The sequence below is a fragment of the Cebus imitator genome, unplaced genomic scaffold, assembly GCF_001604975.1.
Source record: "Cebus imitator isolate Cc_AM_T3 unplaced genomic scaffold, Cebus_imitator-1.0 Scaffold169, whole genome shotgun sequence".
Lineage (NCBI taxonomy): Eukaryota > Metazoa > Chordata > Mammalia > Primates > Cebidae > Cebus > Cebus imitator.
Window position 1 is genome coordinate 1,925,300 of NW_016107484.1, and position 25,572 is coordinate 1,950,871.

At 55.3% G+C, this 25,572-nt stretch overlaps 1 protein-coding gene across 18 annotated transcripts in view; it reads right to left on the minus strand.

The window, feature by feature from the left end:
• The window catches only part of PITPNM2 (phosphatidylinositol transfer protein membrane associated 2), a 166,454-nt gene that overhangs the window by 6,123 nt on the left and 134,759 nt on the right, over positions 1-25,572 (minus strand). For 9 of the 18 annotated variants that reach the window (XM_017544357.2, XM_037744237.1, XM_037744236.1 and 6 more), the window contains 16 exons: positions 24,335-24,549; positions 23,113-23,234; positions 20,343-20,570; positions 15,820-16,128; positions 14,988-15,083; positions 11,363-11,467; positions 11,089-11,159; positions 7,621-7,868; positions 7,030-7,219; positions 6,769-6,888; positions 5,722-5,984; positions 5,038-5,216; positions 2,891-3,061; positions 2,153-2,302; positions 906-1,070; positions 144-305 (listed from right to left, as the gene is read on the minus strand). In XM_017544357.2, the coding sequence (XP_017399846.1) occupies positions 144-305; positions 906-1,070; positions 2,153-2,302; positions 2,891-3,061; positions 5,038-5,216; positions 5,722-5,984; positions 6,769-6,888; positions 7,030-7,219; positions 7,621-7,868; positions 11,089-11,159; positions 11,363-11,467; positions 14,988-15,083; positions 15,820-16,128; positions 20,343-20,570; positions 23,113-23,234; positions 24,335-24,549 (2,794 nt within the window). Of the gene's footprint in view, positions 1-143; positions 306-905; positions 1,071-2,152; positions 2,303-2,890; positions 3,062-5,037; positions 5,217-5,721; positions 5,985-6,768; positions 6,889-7,029; positions 7,220-7,620; positions 7,869-10,613; positions 10,790-11,088; positions 11,160-11,362; positions 11,468-14,987; positions 15,084-15,819; positions 16,129-20,342; positions 20,571-23,112; positions 23,235-24,334; positions 24,550-25,572 lie in introns of those variants that run through there. The other 9 variants (XM_037744243.1, XM_037744244.1, XM_037744240.1 and 6 more) reach the window with 8 other exon arrangements.

Here is a 25,572-nt window from a genome sequence, read left to right on the forward strand (position 1 = left end):
TACCTGGATGGCCAAGTTCTCCCAGCGCAGCCCCCAGCTCCCTGTTAGGCTGAAGTGGGGGTCCAGGCAGGGAAAGCCTGGCAGTGAGGGGTGCCCAGCAGCGGTGAGTGATCCCCAGGAAGGGAAAGCGTGTGGGGTGGTACCTTCTCCAATGTCCAGCTCGGGGGGGTCAGGGGCCCTCTCCAGGCCAGGGCTTGCCTGCCTGGCTGGAGGGTGGGGGCCGGGGGTGGTGGAGCTTGGAGGGGGCAGGGCGAGCAAGGACAGACGCCTGATGCTGGGGGTGTGGCTGAGTGCATCGGGGGCCTCTGAGAAGCAAGAGCAATGGATGGCTCAGCCACATAGGGGGCCACCGCACTACCATGTTTACCAAGGGCCAGGCAGCACACTAAGACAGTGCCAGGCCTGAGGCTGTCAAAGGCAGGCCCCTTGGCCCTCCTCACAGATGAACACATCTGCTAGAGACACCCACCCCAGCCTCATCCCCTGCATGGCCATGCTGACCGCAGATTCGAGAATCCCTGGCCCAGCACGGGGGAGGACAGCCACCTGGTGGGTACTGAGAAGGGGACCTGGGCTCTGCTTCAAGCACTGGGAGGCTTCATGCAAGAGCCAAGCATGAGGAAGGCGGGGCCCTTCCTAACACGCCTTCTTCCAGAATCCTCCTGAGGAGAAGCTTCTCAGCCTGGACGCTGCAGAGTCTTTGGACTTGACCGGTCTTTGCTGTGGGGCTGGCCTGGGTACTGCAGGTGACCGGTAGCCTCCCTCCCTCTACCCACCAGGTGTCAGCAGTGCCCCTCCCCAGCTGTGGCAGCTAGAAATGTCTCTAGACCTGGCCAGCAGCTGTCCCCTGTGGGCACGAGATGGCCCCAGTTGAGTGAGGAGGGCAAGGGGCCTTGTCCACTCACTCTGGGCAATGCTGGATGCCGTGTAGCTCTCGGCCATGCCCGACACCTGGCTGGCAATGCTGATCTCACTGGCTCGGCGGAAGCCACGACTGGCAGGGGCAGTGCCGGGCGAGGAGGGGGTGGCATGCTCTTGGAAGGCTGAGTTGTGGGTCTGGAGCACATCTGCTGCAGGTGGACAGGGACCAGAGGCCAGGTAAGAGAGGCACTGCCCAGCCCTGCCCAGCCCTGGAGCATTGAGGGTGCCAGCATGCCAGGGTCCAGTGCATGTCTAGGCTGGAGGCTGGGCAGCAGCTATGCCAGAGCCTCCTGTTCAGGGCCGTGAGAGGGAGGGGCCCAGAGCTGCAGCAGGGGAGGAGGAGGGCTGGGGCAGGGTGGACTAACGAATGGACACAGACACAGGGTAGGGAGGCATGGCGGCTGGGCTCAACCTCAGCCACCCTCCTGCCCCACACACGCCACTCAGCTCGTCTCCAGCAGCCCCAGTGGTTCCAGGGCCTCCAGAGCTCCACCCAGCCAGGCCTGACCCACGACCCACAGCCCACGGCAGAAGCAGCGGCTCCACCCAGGTTTGCAGGGTGCTGATAACAGGGGCCGTGGGTGGCTTCCTGGGGATGCCCTGCACATGCAGAGCACAGAGAAACAGGCAAGCCCTGGGCGTCCTTCACACAGGCTGCAGCCAGCAGCCCCTGATGGGTGTCTGGGGACAAAGGCAGGTGCTGGGGGCTCAAGCCAGGCTTACCCGGGCCCAGGCTGAAGACAGGACAAAATGGGGAGGACAGGGCTCAGCCAGACAAGCCACATCTGGACAGGGTACAGGAGGTGCCTGGGTGACCTCAGGGAGGGAAGGAGTAGGCCCTGGGGAATCCAACCGCTGGCTGGGACTGGAAGCTTCCCCAGGTAAGGGATGGGCCTGGCTGGCTCAAGGCCTCACCCCATCTCCAGTCTGTTCCTGGCAGAGCCCTGGGACTGTCACTGATGTGCTATGTGGCCCTAAGGCTGCATCTGCTGTCTCTGAGCTGCTGTGCCTCTTTGCTTTGGGTTTGTCCTGCCTCTGTCCCACAGCTTGGGGAGAGGAGGTACCCACACCAGCTCCCCAAGGGCGTCCCGCCCAAGTCTCCGTTCCTTGCCACCCAGGTCCCACGAACTCTGAGTGGCCAATGAAGGCATTGGTGGGGGGGGGGGTTGTCCCTAAGGACTGGGGTCAGCCAGCGAAGCACATGTCACCACGAGCAGGGGAGGGTACACACACTTGGCACAGCCCGGGCTTGGGCGGGGCCCGTCTTGCCAGGTGGGCTCGGGAACGGGCATACTGGTTTCCAGGAAGCCGTCCCCATGGGGGAGAGGGGCCAGGGGGCTGCCCTCCAGGAACAGCTCGGGGTTTCTCTGCACGGTCTCAACTGGAGGCAGACGGGGAGAGAACAGAGGACAAGAACAGACACTCACATGGGCCATCCAGACATGCTCCAACACAGAGACTCAGGGGCTCCTCAAGAACCAGGACATGACAAGACGCTGGGACACACGCCGGGATGGGGTTCGGGCTGAGCCCACCTGGTTTCCCCTACCCCTACCCGTCTCCTGCACCCTGTCTTGGAGCTGGCCACCTGTCATGATAGGACCCAGCTGACCAGGACCCCTACTCAGTGAGGGCCCCTGCTGGGTCCTTAACTCTGTCTCTGCTGGGATGGAGGCTCAGCCATGGGGAGGGGAGTCTGGTCTCATTCTGCCCTTTAACTGTTCCGAGGACCCTGGAACAAGGCCCTGACTTGTTCCCTCTGAAAGGTGGGAATCCTCATTTGTGCCTTACAGGGATGAGGAAGAACGGATGCACCCTCCCCCCCACCCCCAACAGCTGTCCACCTCTGAGAGGCACTCAGCACGGGATGTCCCTTTTGCCTGGGCAAGAACCACGTGGCATGGAGGAGCCAGGGAGCCATGCCTACCCCACCTTCCCCCAGTGGAGTGGGGAGGAGTGCACCTCTCACCCAGCAGTGTGGAGCAGCCGTCCCCCAGTGGGTAGCGTTGGTAGCGGGGGACACTGAAAGGCGGCAGGGCATGGAAGCGCCGTTCTAGCAGCGGCTCCAGGCGAGAAGCTGACGGGTCCGCAGGGTGGAAGAGGTTGTAGACTTGCTGGCAGGCCGGCCGCAGCTGGAAAACTGGGGGTGGGGGTGTTAGCTGCAGAGCTGAGGTTGGCCCTGAGAAGCAGGGGTGGGGGTGGGAAGCTTGGGGACTGGGTTGTCTGCTGCAAGTTAGGGAGAAGACAGGACTGTGTTCTATCAATTTAGGACCTGTTTGAGTCATTGTCACTTTTTTGTTTGTTTGAGACAGGATCTTGCTCTATCACCCAGGCTGGAGGGCAGTGGTGTGATCTTGGCTTACTGTAGCCTCAATCTCCCACGCTCAAGTGATCCTCCCACCTCAGCCTCCTAAGTAGGTGGGACCACAGGTGTGCACCATCACACCTGGCTGTTTTATTTTTTGTAGACATGGGGTCTCGCGATGTTACCCAGGCTGGTCTCAAACTCCTGGAGTCAAGTGATCCTCCCACCTAGGCCTTCCAAAGTGCTGGGATTACAGGTGTGAGCCACCAGGCCCGACCTCTAATTATTTTTTATTGCAAAACTTATAATGATTGTGGTTAAAAAGTGGTTTGCAGTACAGAAAAGCATATGATGAAGAGCACCTGGTGGAAGCCCCTTCCACCCCAGATGCCCCTGCCGCTCCAGCTCATCTTGCAGGAGCACTAGCGAGTGCTGGCTAAGGCAGCCCTGTTCTGCCCTGCCTGTATTGGAAAATGTTTCCTCATCTGTCAACTGGGACTGCAGTTCCAACCAGGTCATGCAGTGAGGGAGATCATGTGAATGCAAGGATGTAAGTATTACTAGTGCTGTATCTCACTTTTAGAGGCACATAAACCTTAACATATGCTAGACCTTCTGAACTTTGCCTTTTCCCCCAGCTGAACGCAAAAAATGTTGGCGTCTTTCCTGTCAGCATGTGTAGTTCCTCCTCTTTCTTTTCAGTGGAGGTGAGTACTCCACTGCGGTTGTGCCAGACTTATTTAACTAGCCCTCTCTGCATAGATGGATGTTTAAATTGGTTCTGGTTTTTCACAATGACACATAATGTGTGCACAATGGCACTGTCCCTAAGTCTGCATGCACCTGTGTGGGACCTGGGGGGCTGTTGAGAGCCTGCAGTGGACGGGGCACAGGGATGCCCTCCACAGGGCTGCACCTGTTTGCACCAAGTGTGAGCTGCCTTGGTTGTTGAGGTCCCTTTAAAGCTACAGATTTCTCTTCCTGGCAGTGCTGAAGTCACCATCACTCCCAGATAATTTTGCATTTTTAGTAGAGACAGGGTTTTCCAACGTTGGTCAGGCCGGTCTCCAACTCCTGACCTCAGGTGATCCACCCACCTTGACCTCCCAAAGTGCTGGCATTACAGGTGTGAGCCACTGAGCCTGGCCGGGTCTGCATTTTTATTTTTTTTTATTTTTTATTTTTTTTAGGTCTGCATTTTTAACCTAGCATTTGGCAAGCATCTAAACCTCTCTGAGCCTCAGTTTCCCCCTCTGTCATCTGGGGGCATAACATGAGTCCTGCATGGCTACTCTCAGGATTCTGTGGCTCCTGGAGATTTGCAGGCTGGTCCTGGGGCACAGGGCAGGGACTGCTGCTCCAATGATGCCCAGCCGCTGGCCTGCCCGCCCTGGGTAGTCAGAGACACACTGATGTGGCCCCTCCAGGGCTGGGAGCCCACTGTACCCAGGAGGCTTTGAGGATGCCCGGCCTCTGCATCTCTCCCTATGGGAGGACCTTGGACCTGGTAGGCTGTATTTGTCTCCATCTGATTCTGGGGCAGTGCCTTCTCTCCCTGGACCTCTGCTTTCCCATCTAGGGGAGGCCCTCAGCTCCCAAAGGTATCCTGGAGATGAAATGAAACAGCAGGTATCACAGACGGCCAGTGACTGAGCTGCTGAAGTGAGAGCAGAGGGTAGCAAAGGGCCCTTGGTGGGGAAGACAGGAAGGAGGGCAGAAACAGGCCTGGGACGTGGCCATGATCTCGTCACAGGGGTCCACTGAGACCCCCCCACCCAGTACACCCCATCCTGCCCCTGCTGGGCTCTCACCATCCAGGGCTGGGATAACAGTCTTCCTCAAGGCCAGGACCAGCCCCAGCGGGCACCCGAAGAGAAAGAGGTCGGTGATCTCAAAATCAAACCTGCCCAGGGCCCCTGTGCCGTCTAGCATGGTGGAGCTGCTGGAATGGCGTGAGCAGGGCTCAGTCCTCAGCACGCTGGCATGGAGGCTGCAGTGGGGGACGCACAAGGTCACACTACGGCCCCTCTCAGGGCTGGCCTTCCCCCAGCCTCATGAGGGACAGGCTGAGTCCCATGGCCCCCAGGGGTCATCAGACCCAAATGAGACATAGTGTTCATGTGGGTGCAGCTGCTATCATCTGCCAGGACACTGCTGGTAGCAGCAGGTCCCAACCTCTCTCGGGGGCCCACTGGCTTCGGGACAGCACTGAGATGGATCCCCTGCCCCGGTCCATTCTGAACCCCAACTCTCCCATTTCCCACCCTCACCCTCAAGACAGACTGCTCCCTCAGTCCTGAGATGGCACTGGGTGTATATGAGACAGCACCCAATAAGCCACTTTCTCCTGGGCCCAGACTGGGATCCCGGGACCCAGACTGGGGGAACCTCAGGCAGAGACCCAGGCCTCATGCTGGCCATCGCGAGGGGCATCCCTCCCACTTGGAGCCTCTTCCTGCATCCAGTGGCAGACCCAGCCCCCCAGCTCCACTAACCTGGACAGGAAGGCTTGGTGCTGCTGGATGGTGTCCAGCTCGTAGGTGGACGAGTCGCTCCTCTTGCGGGGCAGCTGCCTTTTGGGGTCCTCGGTGCCGTTGCTGCGGGGGATGTCGACGTTGCTTCGGCTCAGGTGCCGACTGCTCTCCAGGCTGGAGCCACCACCATTGCCACCACCACCACTGCTGCCACCACCTGCACTGCCACCACTGGAACAGTGTGCTGCGTTCACCAGGATGCCCGGGGAGAGCAGGTCGTTGTCCTGGAACGGCCCATGGAGGCTCACTGCCGGGTGGCTGCTGGCCTGGCCCCTTCTCCAATGTCCTGGAAGCTGCCTCCTCCCTCCTAACCCCAGGATCAGCAGCCACTTTCCAGTCAGCCTCTCGCCAAACCAGAGGGGAGGGCCCCTGTCCCCTGCTGTCCCCCCACCCACCAGCCACCCTGGACCTCAATGATCTGCAAGCTGTTTGCCACTCTGCAGCAGAGGCAGGGAAGCAGAGAAGGGTTGCCCATTCCGCCTCCCAGGAACCAGATCCCACTGCTCACAGTGCAGACCCCGGTCCAGGCTCATAAAACCACATGTATTCCTAGGTTTGGCCATGTGGCAGCTGTTCCCCTGCCCCCATGCACCTGCCTTGCCGCCTCTGGGCACCTGCGCTGTCAGCCTCTCCCCTCACCCATCCTTTTTTGGAGGGGTGAGGGGAGAGAGACTGTGGGAAAAACTGCTACAGCTTTCAGGCCCAGGCACTTTCCTGACTGGGCTGGGCTTCCTCAGCTCACCTGTACCTGAAACCCCTCCACACCCCCTGCCCTGGAGGTAAGCTCTGGCAGGAGGGCTGGGGTTCAGGGGCTTGGAAAATGTTTGTTGAATGAATAGACAGAGCTTAACTGGGGAGTGTCCAAGCCAGTTGGACTCATGAAGTGCTGCCGGCATTCTGCTTGGTGGGCACAACCTGGGGCCACGTGCAGGAGCAGGCAAGGCAGTGACCCTGGGGCATGCAGGAGGCTGCAGGCCTTTGGGGATATCCAGGCCCCTGCTTGAGTACCTGCATGCTGACCACGCTGCCCCGGCGGCTGCTGCTCTGACTCTCAGACACCGGCTGGTTGCTGTAGCACAGGGCATCGAATGCCAGGATACCCCCAACGCAGTCCCCGATGAGGCAGACCTGGGGGGAGAGGAGTCAGAGGCCTGACCGTTCACCCATCGCTGGGCTACAGGCTGCGGAGGCCGTCACCTTCCCCCTCAGGCCAGCCAGCCCTACGGGGTCTTCCATCCTCTTCCCTTCCCCAACCTCCCCAAGACTCACCTGCCCATTGAAGGTCATGCCCTCCTGGGACTTGATGAAGTCCCCATAGGCAAGGTTGGCCCGCTGAATCACTGTGGCAACCACTTCCTGGTACTGAGGGGAGGAGGTGGCCAGCAGGGGCAGTGCAGCCAGGGGGATGTGGTCCTGACTGCTGGACAGACAGCCTTCGTCATGGCTGTAGGGGCTGAGGCTGGGGAGAGGGGCCAGTCAGGAGAGGGCAGGAAGCTCCAGCTCAGCCCAAAAGGGCCCTCTCCCCTGACCCTAAACTCAGCAAACACTAGTCATGATACTTCCCGGCCAGGCCCTGGGTAGGCCTCAGGGACCAGGGCAGGTGAGTAAGACCCCATGTCTCAGAGGCAGGCCAAAATTCCATTACAGGTTTGGAAATGAAGGCTCAGCCTTGGGCTCCAGCCTTCCTGGGGCTCGAGGCTTAGCCTGCATGTGTATGTTTGGGCACCACCTGGTAGAAGGGGCTGGCTACTGGGTCTGGACATCAGGGCAGGAGTCCTGAAACTGGGGAGCCACCTGAGGCCCAGGGATGAGAGGACAGTGCACAGCTGGAGGCTGCAGGCGAGGGCAGACGCCACTCACTTGGAGACCAGGGCGAAGGCATCGGAGCAGACAGGCGGGCAGGGCACCAGGCGGATGGCAAGGTGGCCCAGGGCGCTGGGGTAGTGCACACGCATGACAGTGTCAAACACATTGGCGATGGTGTTGGCATCGCCCTTCTTGGAGCTGGGGTCCCCGGTGCCTGTGTCCAGAATGGTGCCTCCGTGCAGCACCAGTAGCAGCACGTGGATCTTGGAGGGCGGTGCAGCCAGCGGCTGGCTAGCCTCGTCCTGCATGGGTGGGGGGCAGTGTCAGCTCCCTAGGGAACCCAGCTCCTTGCTGAGGCCTGTCGCCCTTGGTGGGGGTGTGCCTGTTGCATGCAGCCCAACTGCTCCCTCTGAGGACCTCAATTTTGGTTACTTGCCCTGGGGCCTGGGGTTTGGCTGTCTCAATCCCTCCCCTGGGACCCTTGCAGGGTCGGGAGAAAGAGCCAGGGAGGTGGGCCTGTCCACTCCTCCTCATGCAGCCCTGTTCCTGTCTGCCACCCTGACCAGGGGCTCAGACGACATGGAGAGAGGGAATCTATTCCTTTGAGAGCATGAGCTCCGCTTCCTTCAGGGAGCCCCGGCTTCTGGGGCTTCTGGCTTTAGCGGGAGGCAGAGAGGCTCAGCCTGGTCTTGGCCTTAGAGACTGCCTGCCCTCTGTGTTTTTGTTTCCGTCTGAGCAGAGAGGGCCACCACCAGCTCAAAGTTACAGAGGTCACCCGAGAATGGCTGGGGTCAGGGCATCCACAGCCTGGGTGGTGACCCCAGCCACTCTGCCTGCAGCTCTGAGCTCTCCCTCCAGCTACACAGGGCCTCCTCCCCTGGCTCCCACCCAAGGCTCTGCCATTCCTGGCCTCTCTCTAAGACCAGGGTCTCCAAAAGGAGAGGTGTCCTGGTAGGAATGGTGCCCCAGCACCTTAAAGGGGAGGCCGATCAGATTTCAAGGGATAATAATCCCACCTTCATGCAGGCCAGGCCTGCCTGTGAGGTCAAGGTTAGACCCTAGACCTGCACACCTGTGTAAGGGCTGCGAACTGCTCTACACCGAGGGACTGGGCTAATATCACATGGCGTGTCAGTGCCAGGCTGGACCGGAACCTGAGGCCTCTTCCATAATTTAGCACTCTCCTGCCAGCCTAGGCTGTGGCCCTGTCCTCAGAGGTCACCCTCCCCTGCCCCAAGCTTCTGGTGTGTGACCAGAGGATATTAGCAGGTCCAGGGACTGAGAGGGGCTGCTGATCAGTACTTGCTGTGTCCATATGATGTCTGGGGTACGGGGGCAGGGAAGGGAGCTGAAGGGAGAGTCCTGTCTCCAAGGACCCGAGGACCTGAGGAGACAGACCAAGGAGCCAAAGCCATCTAGAGGGCCTATGGTGGGGACAGCTGGCCCTGAACTGGCCAGGGGGTAGGGGGTAGCAGCAGGACCCAGGTGCCAACACAGAGGCTGGGTGGGTGGGGAAGGTGGGGGCTGGACCCAGGACTTAAGAGGCCATCAGGTGGCTGGGCGCATTGCCTTTTGCCTGTAATCCCAGCACTTTGGGAGGCCAAGGCGAGCAGATCACTTGAGGCCAGGAGTTTGAGACCAGCCTAGCCACATAGTGAAACCCTGTCTCTACCAAAAACACAAAACTTAGCCAGGCATGGTTGTGCATGTCTGTAATCCCAGCTACTTGGGAGGCTAAGGCAGGAAAATAGTTTGTACCTGGGAAGCCGAGATTGCAGTGAGCCGAGATCGCGCCTCTGTACCCCAAACTGGGTAACAAAATGAAAAAAAAAAAAAAAAAAAAAAAAAAAAGAGGCCACCAGGGAAGGCAAGGGAATGGGCTGGGCCAGGTGCCACTGAGCAGCAGGAAGCCAGGTGGGAACTGCTGGCCTGGAGGAGAAAGGCTGGGCTGCCCTCACCCCAGGAGAGGCCATGGGGCTTCTCTCTTCTCCCTAGGGGCCAGGGCAGGATCAACACTTGTCCTCACATGGGGAGTACCAACCACTGGCTGGCCTGGACACAAATACACTCAGTCCAGGGCAGAGGGGGCCACCAGCTGCCCAGAAAACAGGCCAGGAGGAAACAACATGAGCCTCATCAGGCTTTGACAACGGCTTTTTTGCCAGTCCAGTGAGGCGAAGGACTTATGGAAGAAACGTCTTATGCAGCCTCCAGTACAGAGAGGTGATGTCCAGTGGTACTTAGTCACCAGGGGACAGGCAGGGCTTGGCACTGGGGGCTGAGAGAATCCTGCATATGCCTGTCTGACTGGGCCCAGCCCTGGAGACAATCCAGGGACCCCCAGAGGCCCCTGGAACACAACCTCCCTACACTCAGCCTGCTTTCTCCAAGGGCACATCCTGCCTTACCCGAGACAGGGACTCACCCTGCCCTGGGCTCTAGTGTCGGGGCTCTGAGCCCCCTGCAGCTGTAGAGGCATCCCCCTACTAGTGTCTCCACAAGGCCAGGAGAGGGGGCTCCGGTTTGGGGGTTCTTGCAAGCAAATGGATCTGGCTTTGGATGGCGGTCCCCCAGAATCAGTGCTGGGTTCTGAACATACACCCTGAGGCAGATCCAGAGCCCCAGGCCCCTTCTGCCCCTCCCCTGGGGGGGCGTCAGAGCTGTGTGTGCTGCAGATGGGGAGGGTGCTCCATTTGCTTATCTAGGCATTAAGCATCAATTGGAAATCAACTCCTCTCATTCTGTGACCCCTTCTAGAAAGCCTACCTCGACGTCAGACCTCAAAGCAGAAAACCCCAAGAGGGGGAGGCTATGTGGATGTCCCTCCTCTTCCCCCAGATTCCACGGGGGCCCGAGTTCCCCAAAGAAGTGGTGCCACCTCCACCTTAGGCAGCTTGAGGCCAGAGCAGTGCGGTGACCGCAGATGATGGTAGGACAGCCCAGCTCAGCCCTGGCTCCTGTCCCAGTGCAAACAGCTCTGACGGCCCGCAGGTGGAGGAGGATGGGGCGTGAACTCCCACAGAGAACCCCCGAAGCGGACAGAGGCGCTCTACCAAGACAGCTTTATTGGACACACTGAGCTCCGCCTGCCCCCCGTGGGGCCATCTCGTCAGCCACGGCCACATCACTTCTGCCTAGACGACTGTCGCTTCCTCCCTTTTCGTCTTTTTATCTTCAGGGACAGCAGACAGGCTGGGCACAAGGTGAAGATCTTATTTTTGATCTGGAATTTACAAGTTTCTCATTTTACTTTCCCATGGGTGGAGCTTGGATAAGGTTTTCTCAGGGGCTATCTGTAGTCCCTGGTTCTTGGGGATCTCAGAGACAGAGGGCAGCAGGCACCTTCCTAGCAGGGCAGCAAAAAAGGAGGCCCAGGCCTCTCCCCAGACAGTACCCAGGCTGGCATGGAGGTGAGGCTGCCAGGCCCAGAGTTCCAACTCTGTAGCTCCTTAGACTGTTTCTCTGTGCCCTGCCCCTCCCTTGGCGGCCATGCCCCTGTCCCTCTGACACCTGGGCACCCACCTCTATGATGTTCAGCTGCTCCACACTGGAGGCCACCCTGAACTCGGGGGCACTCTGGCGGTACAGGCCATCTGCAACACAGAAGCCGTGCTGTGAGCTGAGGGGTAGCCCAGTCCAGCCGACCAGACAGAGGCCGAAACTGTGAAGAGGGGAGCTTGGGAACCCACACCTGCCCTGCGTGCCTAGCACTGTGCAGGAGCTGGGTCAGAAAGGAGGGGGCTGAAGACCTGTAGCCACCCTCCCCAGGCTCTGCAGTATCCCTAGACCTGCTGACCTTGTGTGTCCTCTGGCTCTGGGCTCTCAATGTTATCCATGAGGTCATTGGAGCTCCACTTGGTGATGTCCTTGGGGAACATTTCCTCTGTGTCAGACAGGTCCTCTGGAGAAGAAACAGGGGAACTCAGGTGGGACTGGGAACAGTGAGGAAGCCTGGCTTCCCGAGGTAGGGATGCCCATGTGTACCCCTGTGTTTAGCTCTGCTGTGACCCTCCACAGGATGGCTGCACGGCCCCATTAGGCTTCTTCATGACCATTAAAAAAAAATAGTGGTTAACATTCACATAACAAAATTCACCATTTTAAAATTGGCATTTAGTATATTCACAATGTCATGCAACCACCACCACTGTCTAATTCCAGACATCTCACTTCCCTAAATGGAAACCCCATACCCGGGAGCAGTGTATCCTTGGTCTTGCCTCCCTTGGCCTCTGGCCACCACCAATCAATTTTCTGTCTCTACAGATTTGTCTATTATGGACATTTCCTATACATGGAATCATACACTATGCAGTCTTGTGTCTGGCTTCTTGTACTCAGCATAGGTTTCTGAGGTTCATCGACGTTGCAGTGTGTGTCAATGCTTCATTCCTTTTTATGGCTAAATCATAGTCTATTGCTAATCATAGTCTTTTGTTTATCCACTCATCAACAGACATTCCTGTTTTTTTTTTTTTCAAAAATGCTACCCTGGCCGGGCACTGTGGCTCATGCCTGTAATCCCAGCACTTTAGGATGTCAAGGTAGGTGGATTGCTTGAGTTCAGGAATTCAAGACCAGCCTGACCAACATGGTGAAACCTCATCTCTACTAAAAATACAAAAATTAGCCACGCATGGTAGTGTGCCCCTGTAGTCCCAGCTACTCAGGAGGCTATGACAGAAGAATTGTTTGAACCTGGGGAGGCAGAGGTTGCAGTGAGCTGAGATTGCGCCATTGCACTCCAGTCTGGGCAACAGAGCGAAACTCTTATCTCAAAAAAAAAAAGCTACATTTAGGCCAGGGGTGGTGGCTCACACCTGTAATCCCAATACTTCGGAAAGCTAAGGCGGGTGGATCACCTGGGGTCAAGGGTTAAGAGACCAGCCTGGCCAACATGGTGAAACCCCATCTCTTCTAGAAATACAAAAATTATCCAGACATAATGGCATGCGCCTGTAGTCCCAGATACTCAGGAGGCTGAGGCATGAGAACGGCTTGAATCTGGAAGACAGAGATTGCAGTGAGCCAAGATCACATCACTGCACTTCAGTCTGGGCAACAGAACGAGGCTCCAACTCAAAAATAAATAAATATGCTTCATTTACTTTATTCCATCTTCACCATTTAAAAAATTTCTTTTCTTTTTTTTTGAGATGGAGTCTGTCTCTTATTGCCCAAGCTGGAGTGCAATGGTGTGATCTCCGCTCACCGCAAGCTCCGCCTCCCAGGTTCAAGTGATTCTCCTGCCTCAGCCTCCCAAGTAGCTAGGATTACAGGCATGTGCCACCATGCCCGGCTAATTTTGTATTTTCAGTAGAGACAGGGTTTCTCCATGTTAGTCAAGCTGGTCTTGAACTCCCGACCTCAAGTGATCCACCCACCTCAGCCTCCCAAAGTACTGGGATTACAGGCATAAGCCACCACGCCCAGCAAAATTTCTTATATATTTAATTTTTTTTGAGATAGGGTCTTGCTTTGTCGCCCAGGCTGGAGTGTGGTGGCACAGGCATAGCTTACTGCAGCCTCGACCTTCTGGGCTCAAGTGATCGTCCCATCTCAGCCTCTCAAGTAGCTGGAACTACAGGCATGTGCCACACTTGGCTAACTTTTTTTATTTTTATTTTTACAGAGATGAGGTATTGCTATGTTACCCTGGCTGGTCTTGAACTCTGGGGCTCAAGCGATCCCAAAGTGTTGGGATTACAGTGTGAGGCACCACACCCAGTTCCTATTTTGTTAAATTGACAAATAATCATAATTGTACATATTCATGGGGTATACAGTGACGTGTCAATACAACAGTGTATGGTGATCAGATTAGGGTAATTAGCATATCCATCATCTCAAATATTTATCATTTCTTTGTGTTGGGAATATTCAATCTCCACCTTCCAGTGATTTGAAACTATACCTTACTGTGGTTTTTAAATCTTTTTTTTTAATTTTTGGTATCGACAGGATTTCACCATGTTGCCCAGGCTGGTCTCAAACACCTGGGCTCAAGCGATCCGCCCACCTCAGCCTCCTAAAATGCTGGGATTATAGGCGTGAGCCACCATGCTTGGCCTAATATATTACTGTTAACTCTAGTCATCCTGCAGTGCCATAGAACTAGAACTCATTCCTCCCATCTAGCTCTAATTTCATATCCTCTGACAAGTCTCTCCCTGTCCCTCCACAAAAGCACAGCTTCATAAGAAGTACTGCTATGAATGCTACCTCCCAGGCTCCTGCTCCTCTGAGAACTTCTTCCCAGGACCACCAGGCTCATGGCTACTGTCTGGCTCTGGCACTTGCTGGCCCACCTCCAGCCCTGGATGGGCTCCTGGGCCCATTTCCCCAGGACACTGCTGCCCTGGCATTTTCTGCTTTGCTGTCTCTTCTCTTTTACAGCTTTTTCTACATTAGATATGTATTTTCCTCTCATCAGGGTCAGAGAGCCAGTTGGGAGGGGTGGGATGCCAAGAGGCCCCTTCTCTGCCCTGGGCAAGGCCCCTGGTGCAGAGGCCAGCTTGGGAGTCCCCAGCCACAGTTCCAGGTTCTCCAGTCCCAGGGCCAAACTTTCTCTTTGCCTGGACGTCGACTCCCCAGGTTTCTTCTCTTGAGGGCAGTTGGCAAGTTAACCAAGATGCCACCTTATGTAGCTCCTGTGCCCCTCCAAGACACAGTGATGGCATGAGATCTGGAGCTGCCTGTGCTTGCCAAGTGCCTATGGGCTTGCCCAGTCTCTTTCTGAGCCTCTCCCCTGCTGTGTGAACTTGGGGCTGGCTCAACTACCAGCCTTCAGAGGGACCCGAGCCCCCAACCCTTGCACCTGCTGTCCCTTCCGGCTTCCTGGAGAGGAATGGCTGGGGCACCAAGCAGGCGAGCGCTGCGTGTGTGCCTCTTCCTGGCACAGGTGGTGCATCTGCTGTGTGGTCACGTGCTTATTTTGGGACCAGTGAGAAAATGGGCACTTCACATGTTTTCTGCTTACTACATTTTCTAAAGTGCCTGTATTAGAAGTGGTGTTAATTTAATCAAGAAAAAAATAAGGTAGGTACAAAAAGTTAGAAAATTAAAAGAAGTTATGTTTCCATGGAAATAAATTCACATACGGAATAAAGCCCTTGCCTGACAGCGTATCCTTATTTGGGGGTTTCAAGAGCATAGTCCCCATCTCCCAGGCCCAGAGCACTTCCTGATATCAGGTTAGGGTGAGCCTGGGACCCCAGACTCAAGGGATCGAGATGACTTCATCTCATCCTCTAGCTGCTGCCCCAAACACCAGGCTGTCTGCCTGGGACAGCGCAGGTATATGGACTGGATATAGGATAGTAACAGGCAACACCTGCATCATTCCACACCCATATCCCAAGCCCTTTCAGACCCCTCCCCACCTTGTCCAGGAAGGCCCCAGCAAGCCGTTGCCTACCTACCGTGCGCATCGAAGAACTCATCGTCTGAGCTCTCATCTGAGTCCCTGGCAATACTCTGCATCCTCCACTCCGAGATGCTGTGGCGGGAAGGACTCACTGGAAGGCAAAACCCCAGACTGACCACCAGCTGGAGAGGAAGGGCCCAGGGGTTGCCCAGAGCTGGCAGGAAGCAGGGAGGGCAACCCACAGGCCTGCCAGGCATCGCAGAGGCTGCTACGGGAGCCAGGAAGATTCCAAAGAGAATGAAGTGGGTAAATGAGTGGGGAGTGGCCTAGGCTCATCTCCTGTCTGCCTGGCACAAGGCAGCCATGTCCCAGGGAGCATGGGTGGGGAAGAGCATGACAGACATAAGCCCAGGACATGGGGTCAGACAGGCCTAGGTCTACTCCTGGGCCTCTGACCTGAGCCTGGTCAAAAGCAAACTCCAGAAACTTGGCCTTAGCAGGGCCGAGGTGGGAGATGAGTGAGCCAGGCCTGCCTGCTGGAAAAGCTAGCCCCACCTAGAATGCCTGGCTTGATCCTTTATCTCAGCGTCCTCCTTCATCAGGAGGTACAGCCCCTCCACAGCACTGTGGGAGCCCAGCCACCACCACTGGCTCCTACGGGTAGCACTGTCTTCCCTGGGCATGGACGGGAGCGTAGGGAAGCCTGCTGGGGTAGGGCCCAGGCTTCCCCATGTGGGAGGACTAGCCCAGGGCTCTGACACCCTCTGGGCTTGGTGCCTCAATGTCCATGGGAAAGGACTCTGAGGAGGTACAGTGATCCAGCAGTGTGGGGGCTGCCTTGTGGGAAGGGACCTTGAGCGTGGGTGGCAGGTGGCGCAGGGTCTCACCTCCCCGCTTGGATGACCGAGACGACTTGGAGGATGTGGACCACTGTTTCTTGAGGCCCCGCCCTACCAGGGGCTCCCCGTTGCTGCTGCTGGGCTCTGGGGGCTCCCCAGAGGCCTGGTCTGGGGCAGCTTCATCCTTGGTGAGCTCCGTGGCCTCCTCACCATCCTCACTGAACTGGGCCATCTTGCGGGAGAGCATGAGCTGCGCCTCCTTCTCCAGCTCCCGGATGTTCTCCATGCTCAGCCCATACCACTCGTCCTGCCAGCACCAGGCCTGCCGGTGGGCCCGCACCATCACTCTCCGCAGGCCTGTGCCCCACGGATATCAGAGAGGGAGAGAGGTGAGGGGAGGGAGGTCAGTGAAGGAGCCTGCACAGGGGTGTGGGGCCCAGGTGGGGGCTTTGAGAAGCTGCACTTAGGCTGCAGGTCAGGCTCAAGTCACTGCCTGTCTGTGCCTCAGTTTCCCCATTTGTAAAATGAGGGGACTGGCTCACAGATGGTCTCACAAGCTCACAGTGATTTTATAATTAGAGTGGAGAGGCCTCCCAAAGCAATGTGTCTGGTCAGAAGCCAGAGTTGGAAAGATGCAGTGGCTTATGCCTGTAATTCCAACACTTTGGAAGGATGAGGTGGGAGGACAGCTTGAGCCCAAGAATTCGTGATCGGCCTTGGCAAGGAAACAAGACCCTGTGTCTACAATACATAAATAAATAAATAACCCAGGCACGAGGGTGCATGCTTGTAGTCCCAGCTACTCTGGAGGCCTAGGTGGGAGGATCACTTGAGCTCAGGAGTTTAAGCTTGCAGTGAGCTATGACTGTGCCACTGCACTCCAGCCTGGGTGAAAGAGTGAGACCCTGTCTCTAAATAAATAAACAAGAAGCCACAGTTAATTTTCTGGGGGATTCCTGCCACACGGAAACTTCCTGAGAGTCTCCTGTCTCACTGTCTACTATATTTTTCCTGTTGAATTTTCCATGGAAAACCAAGTTCAAGTTCACACTGGGTTGGTTGTCCTTTTGTTTTTTAAAAAAATGCTTTTAGTAGAATATATTATGCACATGAGATATATGATAATATATTATACATATAAATTAAGATGTAGAATAAGGTAAAATAATATACCTTTTAAAGTATAAAAAATAAAGGGCCAGGCATGGTAGCTCACACCTGTAATCCCAGCACTTTGGGAGGATGAGGTGAGAGGATGGCTTGAGGCCAGGAGTTTGAGACCAGCCTGGACAACACAGGGAGACCCCCATCTCTACCAAAAAAGACAAAAAAATTAGCCAGGCGTGGTGGTATATGTCTGTGGTCCCAGCTACTTGGGAGGCTGAGGTGGGAGGATCGCTTGAGCCCAGGAGTTTAAGGCTGCAGTGAGCCGTGATTGTGCCACTGCACTCCAGCCTGGGTGACACAGTAAGACCCTGTCTCAAAATAATAATAATAATAATAATAATAATAATAGAATTACAAAGATAAAAAGCAGACTGGGGACCACCTTGGGCCAGGGTAGGATGGAGATGACCATGAAAAGGGAACAAAGGGCCTTCTGGGGTGATTAATGCTCTGAAGCTATGGCTAGCTGTGAATATACTAAAACTTATCAAACTGTTATCTTAAACTGGGTGAATCATATGGTGTCTAAAATTATGCCTCAATAAAGCTGTTTGAAAAACATTAAAAAGCAATAAGACAGCTACGTCCACACCCCCGGTGAAGGAACACACCAGAGACAGGGGGCCCTCCACCTGCCCGGCCTGTGAGAGTCAGCCCTGCATTTTGCTTGTCATGTGCTTTGCCTTCTGGTCTCAGCACACAGATGTGTTTTCCTGCACACTGTATCGTGCTGGTGTGGCTGTTGCTGAAATTCACATCTATGTGTCATGCTGTATTTTTCTGCCACTTGCTTCTCTGGGTGAGTTTTGTCCATAGATCTGCGCATGGGGCTTTGGCTCATCATACTGGGACTGTGTGGCATCCGTGTGTGTGTAAAATGTCACATTTCATTGATTCCTTTTCCTGCCAATGGGCCTTTAGCTAATTTGCATTGTTTCTCCATTTTGCATTCACAAACCTGCTGCTCTGAACATTCCAGAACAGGTGTCGGGATTTATCCAGGGACAAACCGGGAGGAGCAATCTCAGGGCATGCCCCCCCCGCGCCTCCCATAGAGCAAGCTGAGTGGCTTTGCGAGCAGTTGGGCTGCACCAGGCTCCCAAGCTAGTCTCCTGTGCACCCTTTTTTCCTACCTCCTCACTTCCCACCTCGGTTTTGCTGAGCTTGCCTTTCTAAATCCCATCCATTATTAAAGATGCCTCTGTGGGATGGAGCCCTGCATCCCCTGCCCAAGCCCCAGGGGTGAACTCAGGCGTGGCACACTGACGAGCCTTGGTTTCCTTTTCTGGGACTGTCTGCTGGCTTCACAGGGCTGCCAGGAAAGGCCACATCCTTTGCTCTACTCTATATAGTGAAATTCCTCCTCCTGGGGTGACTAGAAGGGCTGGGACATGCACTACTCTGGGGCCAGGCAGTAATGAGGACAGCTGAGAGCTGTCCCAACCCCAAGAAGTCACCTTCTCAAGGCCCCCAAGAAGCCCAGCGCAGCTCAAATGAGTTCACGAGATCATCTCTGTGATATTAATGGACTAGTACTCACAGTACTCAAGCCCCACCTATGTGCCACACACCATCCTCGGTTCTGAGCCCACAGTCTCACCACAACAGTCCTATAGGATTGGTGTCATTATACCCATTTTACAGAAAAGAAAAAGCAAAGCTCAAAGAGGCTAAGAGCCCACAGAGCCACTACGTGGCAGAGTCAGGCCTGGACTCGAAAGCTGACATCTTTCTTCCCCTCTAGCCTCAAGCTCCTGCTTCTTGAGGGGAGGGCTGACTTTCAGGGAGCTGGGGAGTCTGCAGCTTGGCCAGGATCTCAGCTGCTATGCAGGGCTGGGGAGGACTGAGGAACCCACAAAGCTGGAGTGGCAGGAGCTGCAGCCTAAGTAGGTCTGCTGGGTGTCCTGTGCAGGGCTGAACCTAGAGAAGCCTTGAGGAGAGGGCGGGACAAGTCACCAGCACTGATGCATTCAGGTTTCTGGAAGTCCAGAAGGGTGGTAGGGGATGCCCTGCTCAGGATTGGGAAGCCCCTCCCACATGCTCCTCACCTCCTCACATTCCCTGGGAAGTGAGAACCACCATTCCCATTTTAAGACTTCCACACTGGGGATGCAGGTCCCAGTCTGTGAGCCCTGGGTAGTGGGGAGAGGCAAGTTTGGGCCAATCTAAGCTCCCATGGAATCAGAGATGCAGATTGTGGGAATGTAACCCGCTCAATGGATGGGATGACCTCCCTCTCTTCCTGCTACCTCTCCCAGCTGCTGATTGACACTGCAGCAGCTCTTCTGGAAAAAGGATGGTGGACGATGTGTCTGGGGGTTCTGCTCTGAGGATGGAGCTGTAACGTCATTATACCCGTCGAGGCCCTGTCCAAGTCTTCGCTTCTCCACGTGGAAGACCGCCTCCTCGGACCCCAACCCTTTCTGGTACACACCCACCCTTCCCTTGGGATCCCACCCCCAACACTGAACATAGCTGTCTAGCAAGACAATCCCCTTGCTGATGCTAACAACAGGAGGATGTTAATTCAGGACAAGGGTGGCTGGGATGGGAGGCAGATCTGGTTCAGTCCCAGTGTTGGGTCTTTGTTTCCTCCTGCATAAGTGGCATGACAATGCCCACCCTCGTGGGTCATCGTGAACCTATGTGACAAGTGTGATGTACACTGTCAACAGTGTGGCTCTGTTCATTAAGTCACCCTTGCTCATGGCATCACAAGGTGTCTAGCTGGAGTGTCCTTTGAGTCATGGGCCTCAGGGACTGGAACCAGCCTTTGGCATTGACATCATACTTTGACCTCAGCAGAATGGGGTTGAGGGCTCTAGGGGAGAAAATGACAGTCACTGGGCCAGGACCCCCAGGTCACCTGCTGTCTACCTGTTCCATGGGCATCTACTCTGGCTAGGCTGGTATGGGTGTGAAGGCCACTATGATGTCTGAGACACCCTGCTCCTGGGAGCTTCCAGCCCAGTGAGGGAGGCTGCGCTGTGGCCCTCGGCTCTGGGCTTCCTTGAGTAGAAGAAACAAAGGCCTGGGAGCCCAGAGGCCCAGGTGAGCAACAGGGAAGCTGTCCCCAGGGGCTACTCAGCCCTGTGAGGTATGGGCTACATTGTATCAAATGCAAACCAGGTCAGAAATGTCTGGGGACAGTGCCTAGGGCTTCTTCATCCAACAACACATACTGCTTGTCTCTGCAGGTGCTCAATAAGTATTAATGGATGCACAAGATAACCCATGGTTGTGGGGAGTGGGGAAGCTGGACGTGGGCTTTTGTCACCTTTCCAGAGCAAAACAGAAAGTGAGACTCCCAGGCGGACATGTAGAGAGAGGAGGCAGACAGGCAGGTAACAGGAGAGAGGGGCTGGGTAGCCTGGCCACTGCCCACCAGCGCAGGGTGTGCTCACCGGTGTCGTGGATGAACCTCTCGATCTTGGACTGCATGCCCCAATAGCGGAACTCCACCTTGCAGAGCTTGTATGCGCACATGATGGGGAAGACCTGCTTCTTGTACTCCTCGATCCAGTTGTCAGACAGGGGCCCCCGCTGGGTCTTGGTTGACTGGAACAGCTTGGGGTCTTCTTCTATCTTATACTCATTGTGGGGCACAGGGTCTTTGACAATGTCGATGAAGTCTGTGGAGAAACCCTTAGGTGGCCACTACTGACCTGACCTCAACCCCTACCCCCATCTCCTCTCCATGTTCCTGTATCCTCAAATCCTCCCAGGACTCTGGGCCTTGCCCTGCCAGAGGGACTCTGGGAGTGAGGATCATGCTCTGGGCAGCTCTGACCTCAAAATCCCTGACAGTGGGGCCTGCAATTTACTCAGTGCATTCATTCATTCATACAGACAAGGATCTTGCTGTATTGTCCAGGCTCAAACACTCCTCCCACCTCAGCCTCCCAAAGTGCTAAGATTACAGGTGTGAGTCAATGTGCCTGGCCCCTTCTTACCTTTTCATGTCATTTCAGCAAAACCCATGTTCTGAGTGTACCCTACCTCTCGGTAAAGCAGATAAATAAAGCAATGAGGAAACACTGGGGAGACAAATTTCCATGAAGAATATGGGGTGTGGGGAACAGAAGAGAAGGCTGGAAAAAGCCTCCCAGAAAGATGGTGTTTCAGCTAGAGGGGTGGAATAGAGGTCAAGAATGTCGCAGCAGCACCTGCCCTTGAACGAGAGATGGAGGGCTCTGGAGAAGGAACCACCAGGGTGTCTGCATGGGGAGAAGGGTTGCAGCAGTCACAGAGGCAGTGGGAATGCCCTGGACATGCCGGCCATTTCTTGCCAAGCTAGGAGCCCAGACAGTGCCCTGAGGGCAGAGAGAGCCCAAGCATAGGTCTGAGACTGAGAGGGACACAGGTAATATGGCCTGTTGGGAAAGCCTTTCTGGACAGACTGTAAGAGATGTCTGAAGATGCCTAAAGGGGGTGTCTGGCCAAGCTTGCTCCAGGCTGGGCCTCAGAGCAGGGGCAGATGCCACAGAGGTAGGGGTAAAGAAAACAGGGTTAGGGGCTGACAGGACCTGGTGAGGGTGACAAGAAGAGGGGTGATAGCTCTGGGCAGGATGCAGGAGAGACCACTTATGATCACAGGCTTCCCCTCTACAGGGGCATCTCAGAGCCCTCCCATGGCCTCCTCCCACAATGGAGGCAGGGCCCTCCTATGTGCTCACTCCTGAGGCACATGTGTGTTAGACAGGACTGGGGCACTCACTTGGTGAGAAAGAGCCCCAGGAAAGGGTTTGTGGCTCACAGAGCCCTTTTTAATTGTTGAGTCTGCTCTAGCCAGGCCCTTGGTTGTCTCATTTTCTCCAAAACATGGGCCCCTCTGTATCCAGGCTGCAGACTGCAGACACAGACATCAGCTCCACCAAAATCAGCTGGGTCAGGAGCGAGTCTGAGCACCATGGAATGCCAGGAGGGATGAGCGTTCTTCCCCGAGCAGACCACATGCCCTGCCCATGCAGGTCGGCAAAGACTGTGCAGGGAAATGTCTTAGAGACTTAGGACCCATGGCAGCTGACCTCAGAGGGAGCTTGCAGAGCTCTGACAGTGTCAGGGCTGCCTGCTATGGGAAACGCTATGTCCCCACCCCACCCCAATTCCTACGCTGAAATCCTAAACCCAGTGCCCTCAGAATGTGATCTTATCTGGAGGTAAGGTTTTCAAAGAGATAATCAAGTTAAAAGTAAGGCCATTAAGGTGGGTCCTAATCCAGTATGACTGGTGTTCTCATAAGAAGAGGAGAAACAGAGGCAGACAGACACAGAGGAGAGTGACCATGTGACGACTGAGGCAGGGATTGGAAGGATGCATCTCCAAGTCAAGGAGCACCAAGGATTGCCAACAAGCACAGATACTGAAGGGGCCTGAACAGAGTCTCCTCCAGGGGGGACCAACCCACCACACTGTGACCTCAGACTTCTGGCCCCCAGAGCCCTGAGAGAATAATTGCATGTTGTGCAAGCCCCTCACTATGGTGCTTTGTTACTCAGACACAGGAAATGCCAGCAGAGGTGAGGGGTTGAGCCTGGAGCAGCTGCTGGGGCGCAGGTCCCACCCCCAACTCAGCATACCTTGCCTGAGATGCCTCCATGGTGACTTGGGCCTTGCACCCAGAGGCTGTAGGTGTATGGCTGCTGAGCTGCACTGGCCCACATACATGTTTTATTTGACTGGCATACATTTATTTACAAAGATTTTTAATTGGTTGCTAACATTTAGTAATTGGGAGATTTCTCGTGAAAATCCTTATCGCTGGCTTCTCTTAAAAATGATTTAACAAATGGGGCCTGTTCCCTTTATGTCACTGTCATCTGAAGGCAGTGGGTAGGGGCACCCACCATCAAGAGGACATAGGCCCCCATCAGCCTGGGACACTTATGCAAGGCTATCAGCCAGAGATGGCTCCCTGAGCACTCGTGTACTTCTGGGGAGTGAGATCCCTCAAAGGAATGGAGGGAAGAGGCTCTGGGTGGATAAGGCACTTGGACTCGGTGTATACATCAGAAGAATGGGGGTGAGAAGGCCTATCCTGCCCTCTGACCTGCCTGCCCAGGACAGGGCCAGGTCTGGAGTCTGCCAGGTATAGGGAAAAGGGGCAGGACAAGAGGGGTCTGTGGGTGGGAAACCCAGAGTATAGCCCTGTGAAGCTCTGCCCTTCCTGGTTACCGATTGTCAGCTGATTCTTTTCCACAGGAGAGAGGCTGAACACGTCGGGGTTTTCTCCAGCATCAGTTTTATAAAAGGTTTCAATGTCGATGGAGAATTTCTCCACGAAAGGACAGGTGAACCTGTGGGAGAAGGAAAGTACCCATCAGGACCTGTCCTTGGAGAGGCCTGGTGTGGCTCACCAGGGCCCACTGACCCACTGGGTTGGAGTGGAGACAGTGAGCGGATAGAGAAGGAGGGTGGAGGATAGCCGAGACTCGCCTCGGCTGCTCTATCCACCTCTTGGACTGCCACTTTGTCCCAAGAACAGCCAGGATGGGGGCAGGGAAGGATTTAGGGGGACAGGGAGACAGTATATCCTCAGTGGCTTCTGGAAGCCCCATGTCCAATGTCCATAGCATGGCAGGAACACAGGCACAGCTACAGCAGCGTACTGCCAAGCAGGAGGAAGCTGGGGTGCTCCACAGGGCATGCCACCCCTGGGCCCCCAAGAAACCAGCCCTGGCAATGGAGGAATAGTCACTCTCTAGGCTGGAGATGAGTTTAGAGGGGAAAGTACTACTGAGAAGAGGAACAAGCTCCATGGATTCCTCAGCAAGCTCCAGGTGCCCACCAGTGTGGGGAAGGGAGCCCCAGGAGATTTGTGGGGATCCCACCTGCTCAGTAGTAGGCAGCTGGTGGGAGCAGCCCCCATCTATCCAAATCAGCAGTGCTGAAGTACATACTGGGAAGCACAGAGTGAAGAACCCTCTGCCAGAGGATCCCAAGGACAGCCCTGCTCAGCATGGGATGTTGGGCAACACTGTCACAGCAGCTGAAGGTCTCAGAGTTGGAAAGGACCTCTGGGTCATCTGGTCTACCCTCAGTTTCTTTCCAGCAGGCTGTCTCAGCCTTCTCAGGGAGCCTAAAGTGGGTTTATATTCCCTGCATCTTCTGGGATGGCAAAGGAGACTCCAACGGCCCTCGCTTGACTCATGCCTTCAGGGCCTCCATGCATGGGCAGTCTGGTGGCATCTAGGGGTGTATCCTTCTCTCTCCTTCCTGTGCCTTCCCTGGGTGACCTTTGGGGCACCTGCCTGAGACAAAGCCTGTGCTCCCTGGGGTTATGGAGTGTTGAGCCTGCTTGAAGGCTGATCTTAGCCCCTGGATCTATGCTGCAAGGTTGCTTCCCACGAGATGGCAAGTGGAGGTAGGAAGCACACGGAAGCCAAAGCAGGCGCACCTGGTTCTGGTGTAGGGGTAGGCATTCCAGGACTCCTCCACCACCCGCAAGGCTGCCTTGGGTAGGATGGAGCGGAACCAGCTAGGGATGTGCATGCCCACATGGTACACCTTGTGCGTGTATTGCCCAGAGCCGCCTGGGCCATCTGTGTACGGCCGGTTCTCCAGGATCTCCACGCCGCTGCCTTCGCCATATGTCTCGTTACGGCTCTTCTTCTGTGGGGACAAAAGCATCCTCGATGTGTGTGGGGCCAGAGCACTCTTCAGGAGGGAAGAGGCTCAGGAGACTGGGCCCAGGGGTGTGGAAAGGGAGGAAGGTCTTTGGTCAATGAGGCTGACTCCTCCTGTGTTACTTCCAGATACCCAAATCTATATGCCACGGCTTATGCAGGAGGCTGGAGGGGCCATAGGCTCCCTCTCCCAGGCCTAGTGCTGCATACACAAGTCCTATATTCTGGCCCCCACCTGTCCCAGGATTAAAAGCATTCCCAAGATCAGGAACAAGGTAAGAATGCCCACTTACTTGCTTCTCCTGAACACTGTGCTATAAGTGCTAGCTAGAGCAATTAGACAAGAAAAAGAAATAATAAGAGGCAGCTGGGCACAGTGGCTCACACCTGTAATCCCAGCACTTTGGGAGACTGAGGCAGGTAGGTCACTTGAGGTCAGGAGTTTGAGACCCGCCTTGGCATGGTGGCAGGCTCCTGTAGCCCCAGCTACTTGGAGACTGAGACAGGTGAATCACTTGAACCCGGGAGGTGGAGGTTGCAGTGAGCTATAATCACATCACTGCATTCCAGCCTTGGTGACAGAGTGACTCTGTCTCAAAAAACAAAACAAAAAAACAAAGAAAAGAGGCATCCAAATTGGAAAGATAGGTAAAACTATCTCGATTTCCTGATGCCATAATCTTATATATGGAAAATACTAAAGAATCTCTCCCAAAGTCTGTCTGAGCACAGTGGCTCATGCCTGTAATTCCAGCACTTTGGGAGGTCGAGGTGGGCGGATCATGAGATCAGGAGTTTGAGACCAGCCTGACCAACATGGTGAAACACTGTCTCTACTAAAAATACAAAAATTAGCTGGGCATGGTGGTGCATGTCTGTAATCCCAGCTACTCAGGAGGCTGAGGCAGGAGAATTACTTGAACCCAGGAGGTGGATGTTGCAGTAAGCCGAGATCTCACCACCATACTCCAGCCTGGGAGACAGAGGGAGACTCTGTCTCAAAAAAAAA